At 48.9% G+C, this 17189-nt stretch overlaps 4 protein-coding genes across 4 annotated transcripts; 3 read left to right on the forward strand and 1 right to left on the reverse strand.

Annotated features, from left to right (window-relative positions):
• Nucleotides 1-4011: 4011 nt before the first annotated feature.
• On the forward strand, nucleotides 4012-5247 carry AO090038000402 (aldo/keto reductase family protein; the record flags this gene model as incomplete). Its single annotated transcript, XM_001825276.3, has 3 exons — nucleotides 4012-4063; nucleotides 4219-4651; nucleotides 4770-5247. The coding sequence occupies 3 exons, from the start codon at nucleotides 4012-4014 to the stop codon at nucleotides 5245-5247; spliced, it is 963 nt and encodes a 320-aa protein (XP_001825328.1).
• A 757-nt stretch (nucleotides 5248-6004) lies between these two features.
• Nucleotides 6005-7241, forward strand: AO090038000401 (C2H2-type zinc finger protein; the record flags this gene model as incomplete). The annotated part of the gene is made up of 2 exons (XM_001825275.3): nucleotides 6005-6536; nucleotides 6622-7241. The coding sequence occupies 2 exons, from the start codon at nucleotides 6005-6007 to the stop codon at nucleotides 7239-7241; spliced, it is 1152 nt and encodes a 383-aa protein (XP_001825327.1).
• Nucleotides 7242-8367: 1126 nt separating this feature from the next.
• AO090038000400 (chromatin-remodeling ATPase CHD1) lies at nucleotides 8368-12835 on the reverse strand (the record flags this gene model as incomplete). Its single annotated transcript, XM_001825274.3, has 2 exons — nucleotides 8368-8494; nucleotides 8547-12835. 2 exons carry the CDS (start codon nucleotides 12833-12835, stop codon nucleotides 8368-8370), a joined length of 4416 nt encoding a protein of 1471 aa, XP_001825326.3.
• Nucleotides 12836-14077: 1242 nt separating this feature from the next.
• Nucleotides 14078-16326, forward strand: AO090038000399 (ATP-binding cassette domain-containing protein; the record flags this gene model as incomplete). Its single annotated transcript, XM_023238306.1, has 7 exons — nucleotides 14078-14097; nucleotides 14167-14191; nucleotides 14272-14746; nucleotides 14804-14965; nucleotides 15021-15117; nucleotides 15174-16245; nucleotides 16303-16326. The coding sequence occupies 7 exons, from the start codon at nucleotides 14078-14080 to the stop codon at nucleotides 16324-16326; spliced, it is 1875 nt and encodes a 624-aa protein (XP_023093122.1).
• Nucleotides 16327-17189: the final 863 nt, after the last annotated feature.

Consider the following 17189-nt stretch of genomic DNA (forward strand, 5'->3'; position numbering starts at 1 on the left):
CGAATTGTTCCACTATTGTGCGAAAATTTCCGACGTGAAGCCAAACTGTACTGTATAGTTGTATCAGATTCGTGTACTTTTTGTCCGGTGAGTCGAAGGGCAGGTACCGTATGCCATGGAGAACATTGTGGGCAAAGTGTTGGCTTTGAGACTATCACTAGTGAGGAGACAATGAAGGGCTATTGGTGTATTCACATTGCTTGAACCTGCCATACTGCTATACGATGAAGAGTGTCGAGAGTTGTGGTTTTATAGCTGTATACTACTAGCCTTCAACAATCAAACCAGTGCATTCTAGTCGTACGTACGCCCATACACACAGAATCTGGGCATCTCAGAAGCTCATCTTGATGTTTTATTAACTTTACCACACTCACTAGTCTACCTCAGTGCAGAGTAAATATGGCCCCAATAGATCGCAGACTGTTCTCGTCGTCGCTGTCGGGACGGTCTCCAGTCGGCACCTCTGTGTAAGCTCATGCCAGACCTACCTGTTATCCCTCATTGTTCACGATGAAAACTCACAAGGTGTCTGTCATCTTCTTAGGAACTCCTCCACGCCCTTCACCCCCTCCGTCACCCTCCGAGTTGTCTCGCTGCCATGACGCTGGCGTGTGATACCCCCTACCCCCTAAACCACGAGCTCGCCCATACCCTTCTGCCCGGACCCTATATACCCCCGTGAGTCAGGTGCGGGGCTCAGCGGCATCAACAGCCCTACACCCTAGAACTGACCTGCTGACGATTCGGTCCCGGTCGTGCTTAGACATTACTCTATACACTTCTAGCCAGCAAAGTCTGTCATTGACACAAAATGTACTAGAATCAACGGCCTCCATGTGTGGCTAGACACATTTCAGAATAGTCTGAGCAGGTAAGACGACTGCCTCATCTTCCAGTGCACAAGATATAACCGTGAAACTTGACACTTACAGACGCGAAGACCCAGCTACAGGATCAGCCAAACGAAGCCGATTACCCTCCCTGAACTACACCGAGGCCAATATACCAGCCATAGCTGATAGAACCTGCATGTGGCATATACTGGTGGCCTCGAGCGTCCTTCCAGCTATGACAACGCTCTCTGTGGCACATAATGGGGTCAACCCATGGCTATCAGACGATAATGAGCCTCCAGAAGACGTCGATATCATAGCAGCGAAGTTGCTTCCTGCCTAGCCATGAATACCAATACCTACACCTGGACGAGGACGCGACAAGAGAGAAATCAATCTTTCTTCAAATACAGCCAGTTGTGGTTCGGCTTTACAACCGCAATGGCTCCTGGGCAATGTCATTACTCGGTTGAAAAGACGCTACCCAGCGACGCGCTAGGGGAAGTTGCATTCAGAATGGCTCGGAAGCCGGGTACATAAAGATGTCAACGAAGCAATAAAGCCTAGTATCCTATACGTAATAGGGTCTGTGGAATCTCGACAGATTTCGCTGCACACGGTGAACAACGATGGGAACCGCGGGCTAGAAGCACATACACATACGGGCTTCGAAAATTCCGGTATTATCCGGCACGGTCTATATGGTATATGTTTGCGCCCTCTTGGTTGCCACAACGAGCAGTATCTGTTGATTTATCGCCATATACATGGTCAAGAAAGCTCGGCATCGTATGTGCCAGAAAGAATAATTGACCAAGGCTCCAGCGTATGTCACTGGATCTGTGAGTTTGACTTGGTGAAGTTGATCATACATTCAATTCTCCAAGAGACATCAAAGTCAAATGAAACGTCGACTAATTATGACTAATGCATGGTATTGGATGCCCCAGGCGCCACTGCAGGGCTGCGCAGGGACCTTCCCTTTGTGGCTAAAGATGTCTCAAATCATGCAGTAGTAGAAATCGCATCTATAATAAGAAGCAAGTCTTTGCCAAATTGCACTTATATCATGTGATGTCTTCATTTATTCTTACACATCCATGCACCGGCTCGACTCGACTCAAGCCGCGAAATGCACAGGTTGTTGATGTGTATCCTGAGTAGGTCGATTCGGGTATTTATAGTACTACAGTACAAAGCAACGTCGCTCTTTCTACTCCAATGAACTTCATTCAATGCACACACATATATTTTGCCGCATTCCTATCTGCTCATTCTGATCTCATACTGATGAGTGGCGTGAGGATCATTACTGCTTACTACAACTATCAGCAGATGCCCTGGAATGCTTTTCCCTCACTGGAATGTAGGTATCCCTTATCGAAGCGGGGATCGCTTCGATATCACAACAAATACCAGCCGGTAAGCCAGCATCAGATTGCTTTGATTTATTCATAAGGCAGATAGTGTATCCTATTTATAACTGTTCTAGACTGTGATTTTGGAAGAACATCGGCGGACATCAGCATTACATACAAAGCCTCACTATAAGGCCGAACATGACCCAAACTTCTCAGGTATGTAGAATGTTAGCTATCGGTTCTGAACCAAATTAGAAGCGTACCGTTTGGCAGCGTGTGGTATCCGGGCCGACGGCCCCATTCCACACAACGGCCAAGCAACCGCCAGGGAGAGACAAGGAGTCGATCGAAGGGTATATCTAGCGATTGACGATCGCTCTGACAAATTCAACTTAATACTTTCTTGACCTGACGTTATTGGCCTCATATCCTCTAAGTTGATAGTTCTCTTCACCACGGCTTATACCTGTTCACAGTTCGAAACCATCTAATTTCGATTGTTTCAAATCAAGAAGCATGGCGTTGCTTGCCAAGGCATCATCCCTAGCTTGCCTGCTTGTTCTGGCCTTTCTGGCTCTTGCCTCTATCAGCCACTCGCGCCCCGTCACGGAAATCTCCAGATCTGGGACGTTGCATGCGCGCGATCCGGATCCGGTGCGTCATAAGGACACTCACTGCTTTGATTATCAACTAGGAAAGGAAACCACTAACGGTGTATGACAGAGATTGATACCAGGCTCCAATGATCTAGTCAGTGATATTCTCGATAGTATAGGATTGCAGAACTTCCAGAAACTCAACAATTGGAAGCAAAATCAAGCCACGGATGAGAGTAGCAACACCGCGCCTACCAAAACACAGCAGAACAATACCACCCCAAGTAGCAACCATACCGCAAAGCAGACGACCCCAAGCGGACTGGCGGACCCTGCGGGTGACCCCTCCGGTTTTGTGTCGGGGTTATTGCGATTGCTATCGGATAGGTTCAAGCAAGCGTGGCATAGCAGTGATGAACACACCCTGACCTAGGGAGTCATGATTAGGATAGGAATGTGACTGTTGATGATTGGATGCTTGGTCTGTCTTTCTTCTGTATCTGTTGCTTGATTTTTCTTTTCTCCTTTTCCTTCTTTTTCAAATCATTTCTGCGTTAATGCCCTGTTGAGCATATGATATGTCTCCCCAACGAACTCGTTCAGCGGTGTAACGATTGATGACGGAATAGGCGATGGCGAAAAGTTCCGAACGTGTTAGTAATAATCAATAGCTCGAATAATCCAAAATGGTAACAATGACATTCTCGGAAGAGCCTCGTTATCCATCTGTTATGTCCGCGTGGTTGGACGGCGGGATGTATATCCTCCCGGCCTACGCGATAAATCCGCACCCTTAAATCCGTACCACGGCCCAGTACAAAATATACTCTACCATCTACATAGTACGGACTTAATCTCCACCGTTCCGTCACCAATCCCTCTTACGGCCACAACATAAACACACCGATGGCCGAATGACCAATTTTCCAAGAATTATCGATCTCCGAAAGCAGCCAGATGGGGCGATATCCCAATTGGGTTGTGGTGATGGGAGGCCGCTGCAAGGTCCAAAGCTTGATATTAGCTGGAGTATACCGCCAGTTCGCTCTTATAAACCGCCGCTTTTTCGCCTCTCTGGTGGAGTACTTGCCTCCCACTTCCATCCAAATTACTACTTCTACTGAGTCGCAACTTCTCTTGCTCGGTTTTTTCTTCACACATCTCAGTGAGACTTTTTTTTTTTACCAGCGCAAAGCGATTTATTTGACTTGAGATACCATGCCTTCTCTTGTTGGACGGGATGTTGGCCATACTGGCTATGGGTTGATGAGTATGTAGATTTCTTTGTTCCTTTCTCCCGCCCTTTGTTTCTAGGGTGGGATTCGCTGTTATAGTGGTGTCTTTTCTTGTCCATGATATCCTGTGCAAAATACAAGCAAAAGAGGAGCAAAAAAAGAAGCACAAGTAGTTAACCCACCACTACAGGAATGACCTGGGTGCCTCAACCACCCCCGCAAGAACAATGCTTCGAGGCTCTGAACACCGCCCTCGCCCATGGCTCCAATTTCTGGAACGCCGGTGAACTCTACGGCACACCCGAATATAACTCTTTGCATCTGCTCCATAGTTACTTCGCCCAGCACCCAGAGAATGCGGACAAGGTTGTTCTTAGCATTAAGGGTGGGTTGAAGCCGGGCCAGCTGGTGCCTGATGGTTCCGAGGCCAATATTCGGCGCAGTGTGGATGAGTGTCTTCGTGTGCTGGATGGGAAGAAGAAGATTGATATCTTTGAGTGTGCGAGACAGGATCCCAAGACTACTGTAGAGCAGACGGTTACTGTTCTTGCGCAGTTGGTTAAGGAGGGGAAGATTGGGGGCATTGGGTTGAGTGAGGTTGATGCGGAGACTATTCGGAGAGCGTATGTTCCCTTTCTTTTGTTTCTGTTGTTTTGTGCACTTCGGGTTCTTATGGGTCTTGGATTCTTGGATTCTACGGTTTACGGCTCATACTGGATTCTGACTAACTTGGCCAAACAGACACAAGGTGCACCCAATTGCAGCTGTAGAGGTTGAGATGTCTCTGTTCGACCTGACCATCCTCCAGAACGACGTCGCGAAAGTATGCGCAGAACTCAACATCCCCATTGTGGCATATTCGCCATTGGGACGGGGTGTCTTGGCCGGCGCTTTCACCACAGCCGCCGACATCCCCGATGGAGATTTCCGCAAGACGTTGCCCAAGTTCCAAGATGAGGCAATGAAGCAGAACATCAAGCTAGTCAATGAGGTCAATGACCTCGCCGCTCGGAAGGGCGTTGCTCCCGTTCAGATCGCACTCGCATGGGTCCTAACTCTTAGCGGCAAGCCTGGCATGCCTACGATTATTCCTATCCCTGGTGGTACCACGAGCGCCAAGGTGGCGCAGAACTTGCAAGCGCCTCGTCTGACTGATGCAGAGATGGCAGAGATTGATGCAATTTTGAAGCGGAATGAGATTGTTGGGACTCGATACTGAGGGGTTACGGTACAGTAATGGATGGTTCGATTCTCAATGATGCCTTGCTGTATTTGTCACTATATGAACTAAATAATAGATAAAATCAGATTTCATAAATTGTTGAATAGCCTTAGCGTGATATGGTATCCTAGACGCTTCTACGTTTGTTAGCACTCTGTTAATCGCAATGATGATGTTGGAACAATCAATCGTGCAGAACGAATAGAGTCAGATCAAGTGTAGAAATGTCAACATGCAATCTCGCCACAGTAAACTGAGGAGATTGTCCGAATTGCAGAATTCTCGAAGGAATAATCATCATGCAAACAGAAAAAGTTGATGACCACGTAGTCATGTACGTACCATTGGCTGAGATTACAGGGTGGTAGTCGAATCTGCAGTCAAGTCTGGTATATATAAACAATGCGTCCAATTAAGGACATCCTAGTCGTGGTAGTAATCGACTGGAAAGGTCATTTCAATTCCAGAAGATTGACCCACGACAGGGAGTGTAGTCTGCCGCGAGAGAAAGAAAGACGAAGAAAAAGGGGAGAAGGAAGGAAGGAAAGAAAGAAGGGACGAAAATGTTGTGGGCGGTATTTTGACCACGATAGCCTCGTCACGTGCCGCGCGGGCAGTATACTCGCCCCAGCCTGTAACACCTCCATTGACTGATGGATGCTTTGTTCCGTCGCAAAACCACCCGGTGTTAGTCCCTGTCGAATAATTGACTTCACTGATTTCTCCCCTACCGTTTCTCCCCCGCTCTCTCCCAATGACCGAGTCTCCGGGTTCCCCTCTCTCTTCCATCGCCTCCGACGATATGTCGGATCGCGAGGAATTGAAGCAGGGCTTCTCCCCCTCGGCCTCAAATATGCCTCCTTCCAAACGTCGCCGCACCGGCATCGCATCCTGGGATCGCAATACCCCCGTCTCAACAACCTTCCAAGATGAAATCCCCCCGGCCTCCCCATCTTCTTCCATCTCCTCGGACACCTCGGGCGACATCCCCAACTCCCCCGGCACACTGGCCCTTATCGGAGGCAGCCAGGACGACGACTACAGCGGCCAAGGCAACGATCAGGTCACCGTATGCCGGTGGGAAGGATGCGATGCAGGAGATCTGGGAAACATGGACGACCTAGTCCAGCACATCCACAACGAGCACGTCGGCAGTCGACAGAAGAAGTATTCCTGCGAATGGTCTGACTGTACTCGAAAGGGCCAAACACATGCAAGCGGATACGCACTGCGCGCGCATATGAGAAGCCATACGAGAGAAAAGCCGTTCTACTGTGCGCTACCAGGTGGGTTCATGCTCATAACACGACGTTTATCAGACCCGCCCCGTTGTTTGGGGTGAAAGCAAAGCAAAAGCTAACTTGCGACCAGAATGTGACCGAAGTTTCACCCGTTCAGACGCCCTCGCCAAACATATGAGAACAGTTCATGAGACAGAAGCTCTCCGACCTTCTGATCCCGTACCGAAGCATCATAATGCGCCCTCCGCCGCGGGCACCCCTGCAGGGACACCCGGGAGCAAGCTGCAGCGCATCAAGTTGAAGCTTTCGCAACCGCCTAAGGAGGACCCCGAGCAGCAGCTTAATGAGAAGATGAACGAGGAGAACAAATACCTGGACTGCTATCTGAACGATTGGGAGGAGCATGGGTACCATCGCGAGCTAGGCTTCCAGCCTTATGAGAGCAAGCTTCCGCCGCAACAACTCTATCGACTCCTCCGTCGACAAATCCACTGGGCAGAAAAGGAAACAGTAGAGCTACGCGATGAGTGGGAGAGGGTCTTGCCGAAGAGAAAACATGCATTTCTGGAGAAAGAGGCCATCTTCGAAGACGTCTGTGATGCTGAACTACGACTATTCAGTCTCCTCATGGGCAGCGACGCCGCGGCGCCATCATCATCAGCCGCTGCCACAAACGGAGCAAAGAAGCAGCCCGAGACAGCAGATACGGAAATGACGCTTAATCCCGAGTCAGAGTCGGTAGCAGCGTGAAAGAGCGAATTAGCTTTTTCACTTTGGTCGATTAACCTACGCCTTTTCTGCCCTCATCCTTCCTTCTACAATACCTTATCCTCCTTCTCATATCTCTTCTCTTTATCTTTATCTTTATCTTACCTTCTTCCTGTCCTTGTCTTCTAGGGGCATACCTTTCATGAACTAAGATACCTAATCGGATCCTTATTTTTTTCTACATGTTTTGGAGAACGGTTGTCAGTCATGGTGTGATTTTTCTCTCTGTTTTCGGCAACACTGGTCTTTGAGTTTTGTTGTTTTGTACTTTTACGGAGTAGGAATTCGATCCTTGCTTTTCATTGGTCCTGCTATACTCTTGAAAGTGTTATAAAGATCTCTATATCTAATAGCGAACGGGGCACATAAGTTCTTTGTAAGGGTACAACTGGCCCGATGCGCATGCTCTATGGTTCCTTATGCCACATGACCAGTTGGCTATCTTCATTACTAGCAAGAGAAGAAACAGACGAATTGGAACGTAATCTTTGTACTTTTCGTTTTGTCCATTTATCAACACAGATCCCAGACAGGGTTATCCATAGATGCAAAGCCACAACCTCGAGTAGCTGAGAAAAAAAAAAAAATAGAAATCAGACGTCTAATGATATCTCAATATGTCTCCCAGAGGAGATGAATGATCCAAAGCAAGTCAAACTCCGGGAAGGCACCGCCAATAAGATACATGAAATGAAGAGAACACCCATGACCGCAGGGCCCACTGCCAGTAAAGGGGGGTCCCTGTTGTGAAATACAACGCGAGAAGGGAGATAACAACGAAAAGCTAGATGTGAGGCAAGGCCCTATACTCCCCAGACACGGGGGGACCAAGCTCAGGAAACAGATATGCGAACATGTTGGCAAGCCTTTTGCTCCAATCGCAGAACAGAAATAAATGTGAAACATAAAAAGCCAAGTTATATCATGGAAACATCATATCAAGTCCACTCATGCTCAACACTCCTTCATATATCATACCAGACGCCGTCGCCATGCTTTCCCAATGATGCATATTTACCGTGAATGAAGAAAGGAAGAAAGAAAATGAATACACCACAGAATCGAAGTGGACGATCTTTTTTGCTTTTGCTGAACCAAGCGAGCACCGCTAGCTTCCATTGGAAGCTGGGGCGGCAGCTGCAACTTTCTGAGCAGCCATCAACTTTCGATACATTTCTTGGAGTTTGGCCCCTCCAGCTTCTTTATTAGGCCAATGATTATCCGCAACAAAATGCCTGCTCATTTAGTCAGTGAGAGATATCGAGACAATAAACGCGAGAGACAAACCATAAACGGGTCTCTAAGGAATGAACGGAGCTTTGTCCCTTCAAAGTACCATCTATAAATTCACCGATCTTACGGAGAAGATTCCGTAACTCAGAAGCCCGCTCCGCTTTATTCGGGTAGTTCTCCTTGGTAACAGCCGAGACCTTCCTGAGGTCTTCACGAATGGGCTTAAAGAAGAGGCGTGCGACGTCCTCCTTGCCTGCAGAATAACCGTTCTCACTATTCTTCCGACGACGAACATCTTCACTCGACGCATCGGACGTCCTATGGCGGGCGCGTTCGCTCTCATGAAAAGACCTTGGTCGGGAGTCGTAGTTCGGAGTGTGATGGCGTTCAACGCTATCCCGAGCCCCGTGAGTATGAGAACGATGCCTTGACCGATCCATTTCACGATGGCCTTTGCGTGGAATTGAAGGCGCGGGTGAAGCAGAAACACTAGCACTAGCGTGGGGCCGAGAACCTTTGCGATTATTGCGGTGGTGATTTTCGACAGCCCTCTTGGCATTGACGCTTGAACCATTGGTAACTTTGTCTTTGAGAACAGATAGCAGATAATCTGCCCGGCGGACAAGGTGAACAGCGCCGGGAGATTTAGTAGACTTATCTTCTGCATTCAGACGCTCGTTTTTCCGTTCAACCCGGTGCTCCTCAAGGAAAAACTTATCCCCAAGCGCAAGATCTGGGTCGTCTCGAATCTGAGCCCAGGCACCATAGCCATGGCGTATGATACCAATGCAAAGCATACCATCTTCCCGGGCACCCCAAGGACACGAGTAATCAGCCGCCTTGGTGGCTTCGGGAACCCGAAAATTCTTGAAATCAGACACCGCGTTTGTCGCTTCCTTCAGGATCCGCATCTCAACCGGGCGCTCAACGATGGTATATGCGTTAAGACGCTTAACACCATGTAGATCAAAAAGAACGGCTTTCTTCTCCTTCTTAGTGGGCATTTTGCCGGCATGTTCAAGAGCTTCCATCTTCTCAATATCCTCGCGGACAAGAGAGGAAGCCTTCTCAGTAATCTCACGAAGTGCACCCTTAACGGTCTCCCTGTCACGGTCCAGTAGACGCGCCTCACGGATAACATCCTCTTCGCGATCATCTATATCACCATAACGCAAGAAGGCACGCAACAAATGGCGATACTCCTTCTCTATAAGTGGTCGTTTTGGGTCCAGTTGCGTATTCGAATCGGATTCGTCGCCATCATCAAGGGAAACCTGAGCCCTCGCTTGTCTCTTTGCTTTGCGTTCTTCACGAGAATCTCGTTCATCCCCGGGCACATTACGTTTGCGTGGGCGATTTTGCTCGATAACCTCCGCGAGATAGCGTTCGTCAGCTTTCTTCTTCTCCTCAGCTTTGATTTCCTCAAGCTGCTCCTTGGGGATGATGTCGTCCCATGTAAGGTCATCGACCTTGATATCGACGTAGTCAAAGGCCTTGAGAAATTCTTCACCGCCATCAGCCTGGATATCCTCGGCTTGTTCGGTCTGGTGCAATTCGGCATTTGCAAGCACGGAGTCGATGTCAAGCTGCTCCAATTTCTCCTGGTTTCCAGTCTGTTCAAACATTCTCTGGCCACGACGCTTGAGGATACGAGAAATATCCTCAGTCGAGTTCGGTTCAGTGATGGAGATTCCATTTCGCGCCATCTTGTTTTGGATCTCTGATGCCTCCTTGTCGGTGACACCACGCTGAATCGTGATGAATTCCAAAAGAAGCTTATTCCGGGCCCTCTCAATCACTTCCTCTTCTACTGTATCTTTCGAGACTAGACGATACACGCTGACAGGTCTCGTCTGACCAATACGGTGTGCTCTTGCCATGGCCTGCAGATCGGCCTGGGGATTCCAATCCGAGTCGAACAGAACAACTGTATCAGCAGTCATGAGGTTAATTCCCAGACCACCTGCTCGTGTAGAGAGAATGAAGGCGAAATCACTGCTTCCAGGGGCATTGTAATGCTCAATGGCCAGGCGACGAGAGGCCGCCGGGATCGTTCCGTCAAGCCGCTGATACGTATAGCCACGAAACTCCATATACTCGCCAAGAAGATCAAGCATTTTTACCATTTGACTGAAGATTAAGACACGATGACCGTCACGTTTCAACTTTGCCAAGAGCTGGTCGAGAAGCATCATCTTGCCACTGCTGGTGATCATAGCTCTCAACACATCCTCTCGGCGAGTGCTACCGTCCAAAATCTTCGCTTCGGCATTCGGAAACATGAAAGGGTGGTTACTGGCTTTCTTCAGTTCCATCATAATGTTCAAGAGGGACTGCTTTTGGCCCTTAGCGCCATCGTTCAGCGCAGCATAGTTTTTCGTAAGAATGTTCTTATAATACTCCAGCTGAACATCCGACAGCTCTACTCGAATGATCTTTTCCACCTTGGGAGGCAGGTCTGATTCGACTTTAGATTTTGTTCGCCGAAGCATAAAGGGTTGTATGGCCTTAGTCAATTCCGCAAGCTTCTGAGAGGCAGCCTCCGCGTTCAAGTCCATGTCGGCATCTATGTCAACCAGGCCAGGATTTAAGAAGTCCAAAAGGGCAGAAAGTTCAGCGAGGTTGTTCTGAATAGGTGTACCGGTAATAAGGAGCCGAGCAGGAGACCTAAACTCGAGGAGCTTTGCATATAGCTGAGATTCACGATTCTTGAGTCGATGTGCCTCATCGATAGCCATGAATTGCCATTTGAATTGGCTCAGGAAAGAGGAGTCTAGGAGAACATATTCATAGGTTGTTAGGAGGACATTGAACTTCGGCCGTCGAGGATTGCCATCAATCATGAGCTCGTGCTCTCGTAAAACTGTACGAGCGGCTTCATTACCGTTGTAGACAACATAATTTAGGTCGGGCGTCCAGTTATCAAACGTCTCCGCCCAAGACGGCATGGTAGACAAGGGGACGACGACCACAAAGGGCCCTTGCTGGCGTCTAACATGTCGCAGCCAGTTAATGAATGAAACAGTCTGTACAGTTTTACCTAAACCCATTTCGTCGGCAAGAACGACGTTGCGGTTTTTAACCCAGTTGAAGGCCATGAAATTGACACCCTTAACCTGAAACTCCTTCAACTCGCCGTTGCGCAGGAAACTTGGGGTACCTTTGATGGCTTCAAATGATTTTCGGCTGGCAGGGTTGGACTCCGACTTATCGGAGACAGGAGGCCGAGAGGAACGATTTAAAAAGCGATCTATTTCGCACTGAGCGATTTCACTAACGAGCTCCTCGTTTTCCCACGTGCAGGAGTCGTAAAAGAGGCGTTTCCATTTCACGAGGTATTCGGTCCCCTCGTCGCCTTCCCGCGTAGCAATGACTCGCTCAACCTGTTTGTAATCCTCGATAGCATCTACGTCTCTTTCGCGGTCAAGGTTCCACTTTTCTCGATCCTCAGGGGCTACATCCTCGTCTTGCCTCAAACGAATGTCTTCATACAGGACCTTTCGGATGTAATTGTCAAGGCGGCGCGTGCTGCGGCAGTTTGCAAGAGACTCGGCAGTTTCCCATGTTGCGTGGTAGTGGGATTTGCCTTGCCATTTTATGTAGAACTCGAAGTCATGACGATCGAGGTCGGTATTACTAGAGTCTACACCTGCTTTCAGACGGTGGTTGAGAACAATATCCACGGCAGGACGATCATCTTCCACTGCATTCACCCAGTAATTCTGCATTAATTCATCTGGGTCATCCTCGAACATTGAGTCATCATCGTCCTCATTGTATGTGGAGACCCTAGCAGCATTTCTTGTCGAGAAGCGGACCTCGGCATGGGAAGGTGCGCTAGCTGACGCCTGTTGTCGGCGACGTTTCGTCTTGCTTGTACGGGAACGACTGCCCCCGTATTCGGATTCGGATGTTTCTGAATCTTCCGAGAATGAGGACTGGGTTGCGGAGCGGGAGGGGCGCTTGGAGGTTTGTTGTGAAGCCACAGGGCGCCGACGCTTTGAGCGAGGCGCCACTGCATCCGAGTCTGAGTCTGAGAGAGACTGGGCTACCTGACGTGTCGTACGAGCGCGTCCACTACGGCGAAGTCCGTACAGATCTGGATTCTGTCTGATATAGTCCGATTCGTTGACCGAGGATGATTTCCGTTTTGTTCCCCGACCGGATTCAGATGATGAAGAATTTTCGCTACTGGACTGGCTACTGTCCTTCGCGTTGTCCTCCATTGCAGAATCATCCTCGTACCCTTCTGCATCAGGGGAGTCGGCGTTAAAGGACTCGTCCGCGGCGTCAGGATCCGGGGAAGAGTCGGAAACGACGTGGTTGTCAACAGAATCGAACATGTTGCTGTCACCATCACTAGCTAAAGGCTCATTCCCAAAGCTGACAGTGTCGGAGGCAGGCGAGGCCGGATGACCATTGGCGAAAGCCATCACAGTCGAGGGCTCCGAGGTAGATGGGATCACCATGCTAGTAGCTATGTGAGAAGAGACATTAGCATTGAAGCTCAGGACGGGCCTGGCGAGGGATGAAAGATACAGCGTGGCATAAAACAGCAGTACGCGACTCAGTTTCCAATATTTAGAAGCTCGAAAGTCAAGACAATCAGGTAGGAGGCAGGATATGATGCACGGATGTTATTTTTGATGGAAGCTCTGATGAAACGCGACGAAGAGGGTTGATGTGAGTATTATAGATGTAGGGACAATTTCGTAGGCAAAACCAAACCCAGGAGGAGAGCTACATCCAGACCTTGACCAAAGGAATTCAGAGAACCTCAACATAAGATATGGAGAGGAATTCTTGTGTTTCTCGGTGGGTCGAGACCGTGGAGAAGTACCCCAGCCGCCAGTACCAGGACACGTTTGAAAAGGTTAGAAAAGAAGAATAAAATACTCACAATCCATAGCTTGGTGACCCCAAGGCAGGATAAATTGAGGGAAATAATGGTGAAAAAGGAAAGGAGCGAGGTGGGGAAGAGGGGGGGGATGAAGTGGTGGAGAGGGCGAGAAATGAAGACCGCTGAGAATATGATGAGGGAGTAGAAAGAGAGTTGTACGTCGGCTGGAGGTGAGCAAGTCTCCGTGAAGGGATTGGCCGGCAGCCTGATCCTTCAGGCCGTCACAGCCCACCATCCTCTGTGTGGCTTAGCGCCAGCACAAGCGAGACTCCAATAGGCTTCACGGCGCCGGTTTATCACGTGCTTCAGTCTGGCGGATCATATGATTTTCCAGAGAAAGATCGGGGGACTCATCCACTCACCAATCATAAGGAGAGGAAATAATGCAGTCATGCTTTCTGCCTGAGGCAGGAACGGTTACCCACAATGCCTGACATAGTTTTCTTCTCCAAGCCCCTCTTTCTCGAGGCCTTTCAGCACTGTCCTTTCCTCCCCTTCAGTACCTGCTGGCAATCTGCTCGCGCAGTTATCTGGTGTTTCTTGCCTTCTGCCAGCACGACTGGAGCAGTGTCAACTTTTCTGCCCGGTAGAGACCACTCCACTGTGGGCATTGTTCTTGCATCTACTTATACATATAGCCATCAGTCTACCCATTTTGCGCGTCAATACAACTTGAACAGGCACCATGTCTGACAAGCTTACCAGGTATGGTCCCTTGCGGTGTGATTCACGTCGTATATATAAAAGCGTTTTCTAATACGATTTTTCTTATAGAATTGCTATTGTCAACAGTGACAAAGTAAGTTCGAAAGTGCCCCGCTGTCGATTATATAGGTATACGACTTTTTTTGCTCACGCATGCTTGTTTCACTCAATCAGTGCAAACCGAAGGTACACGATACACACCTGTTTTCTATATTCATTTACAGAGTGATACTCATATATTCGCAGAAATGTCGCCAGGAATGTAAAAAGTCTTGCCCCGTCGTCCGTACGGGTAAGCTTTGTATCGAAGTCACTCCCGAATCGAAGATCGCCTTCATCTCCGAGCGCCTCTGTATCGGTTGCGGTATCTGTCCTAAGAAATGTCCTTTCGGTGCGATTCATATTATCAACTTGCCCACCAACCTGGAAACCCAGGTCACCCACCGTTACTCCGCGAACAGTTTCAAGCTTCACCGACTTCCCATGCCCCGTCCCGGACAGGTCCTTGGTCTCGTCGGCACAAACGGTATCGGAAAGAGTACCGCTCTGAAGATTCTTAGCGGCAAGCTGAAGCCTAACCTTGGACGTTATGACAACCCTCCTGACTGGGAAGAGATCTTGAAGTATTTCCGTGGTTCCGAACTGCAGAGTACGTTTCCTTCTGAAGCCGCGAATGAAGAAAACAACGGTTGCTAATATCATGCAGACTATTTTACCAAAGTGCTGGAAGATGACCTGAAGGCCGTTGTGAAGCCTCAGTATGTCGACCAGATCCCTAGAGCAGTGAAGGGTCCAGTCCAGAACGTTGGCGACCTCATCAAAGCTCGTGCTCAAATGGACAACATGGAGCATATTCTTGATGTACTTGGTATGTATAATGTACACGCTTGACTCGTTTTATCACTAACAAGGACTTTTCGCAGAGCTTCGCCAAGTTCGAGGACGTGACATTGGTCATCTTTCTGGAGGAGAGCTTCAGCGATTCGCCATTGGTCTGGTCTGCGTGCAAAAGGCTGACGTGTAAGGCTGATTTGCCCGGTTTTATCCTGGTGACCTTGGTTCTGACAGAGTTATAGTTACATGTTTGATGAACCGTCTTCTTATCTTGACGTCAAACAGCGTCTCGCTGCGGCCCGTACAATCCGAGAGCTTCTGCGACCCGACGACTATGTTATCGTTGTTGAGCACGATCTGGCTGTCCTTGATTACCTTTCCGATTTTGTTTGCGTGCTTTACGGAAGACCTGCGGTTTATGGTGTGGTCACATTGCCCTCTTCAGTTCGCGAAGGTATCAATATCTTCTTGGATGGTCATATCCCGACTGAGAACCTCCGTTTCCGAGAGGAATCTCTTACTTTCCGTCTCGCCGAGGCAGGTGATGAATTCCTGGTTAACAGGGACCGTGCTTTCACTTATCCAAGCATGGAGAAAACTCTTGGTAACTTCCACTTGAAGATTGATGCCGGCAACTTCACAGACTCGGAGATTGTCGTCATGATGGGAGAGAATGGTACCGGCAAGACCACTTTCTGTAAGATGCTCGCTGGCGCCGAGAAGCCCGATAACGGTGTTACGGTGCCCAAGTTGAACATCAGCATGAAGCCTCAGAAGATTACCCCCAAGTTCCAAGGCACTGTCCGCCAGTTGTTCTTCAAGCGTATCAAGGCTGCTTTCCTGTCGCCACAGTTCCAGACCGATGTATACAAGCCCCTTAAGATCGACGATTTCATTGACCAGGAGGTTCAGAACCTGTCTGGTGGTGAATTGCAGCGTGTTGCTATCGTCCTGGCTCTTGGAATCCCCGCCGACATTTACCTGATTGACGAGCCTAGTGCTTATCTCGACTCCGAGCAGCGTATCGTGGCCGCGAGGGTGATCAAGCGTTTCATCATGCACACCAAAAAGACCGCTTTCATTGTCGAGCACGATTTTATCATGTCTACTTATCTAGCTGACAGAGTCATTGTTTTCGACGGCAAGCCTTCCATCGATGCGCACGCCAACGCTCCCGAATCTCTGGTTACCGGCTGCAATAGTTTCTTGCAGAGCCTGGATGTTACTTTCCGTCGTGATCCCAACAGTTACCGCCCTCGTATCAACAAGTACCAGAGTCAGATGGACCAGGAACAGAAGTTGAGTGGCAACTACGTAAGTCTCTTCAGCTCGTGTTGCACATGAATTCTATACTGACATTCATCTCCTTAGTTCTTCCTGGAGGAAGAGAGTTGAAAAGGTTGTCCCAGGGAAGCATGACCGCGACCGTCATAGAGATTATGATGATCGCGACTCCCGCCGGCGGCAAGATCGACGTCGCGGGAAACGGAGGGACCTTCGGTTAGTGGCGTTTTTCGGCGTTACCAAGGCTTCAACTCAAACTAGGCGGCGCCGTCTTCGTGGTGTGCGCCCTCTTGGTGATATGGATGGTGCTTCGGAGGAGGAAGACGATGAAGAAGACAACAATGACTAGGGCCGGTGGTCTACCTGTTCCAGTCTGCTTCGCTGCGTCCGGTTGTCATCTCTCATTGTTGTCCTTCTCACACCCACACCCACACCCACACCCACACCCACACCTCTGTCCGCTAAATTTACTTTTTGTCTTCACCATGTTCGTACGGGGAGACATAGGACCCTAGTTCAAATGGGGGATTTTTGGGTAATGGTCTTTTGGATGGCGTGATCATGCGGAGTTGCGATTGTTAAAAGTTTTGATGATTTTATGGCATAGATGGTCACTTGACCGGCATGTAGATGATTCAGCGAAGGCAAAGGGACTGGATATAGGTCAAGATAGCTGACCAAAGTCCATATTCTTCACTTGTCTGTGCGCGGCCTTGTTACTCCTACTCGTATTGTATACATGGTAGTCGAATGAAGTCGTGTTCACTTGTTGCAATTTGCGTGTGATACTAGATACGCCAGATTTACTGATTAGGTAAGAATGTGAGATAGTTAAGTAACTGTGTGAGCCTCGCGGAGTAGATCTTTTGTATCCCAAGTGCCCTTGCAGAAGGTCGTCAGTATTTTTGAGCGGGAATGGGCCTAAGTAATCGACGACCTCTGGGAGATCTCTGATCATACAAATAGAGTTGGAT

The sequence above is a fragment of the Aspergillus oryzae genome, chromosome 6 (genome assembly GCF_000184455.2).
Source record: "Aspergillus oryzae RIB40 DNA, chromosome 6".
NCBI lineage: Eukaryota > Fungi > Ascomycota > Eurotiomycetes > Eurotiales > Aspergillaceae > Aspergillus > Aspergillus oryzae.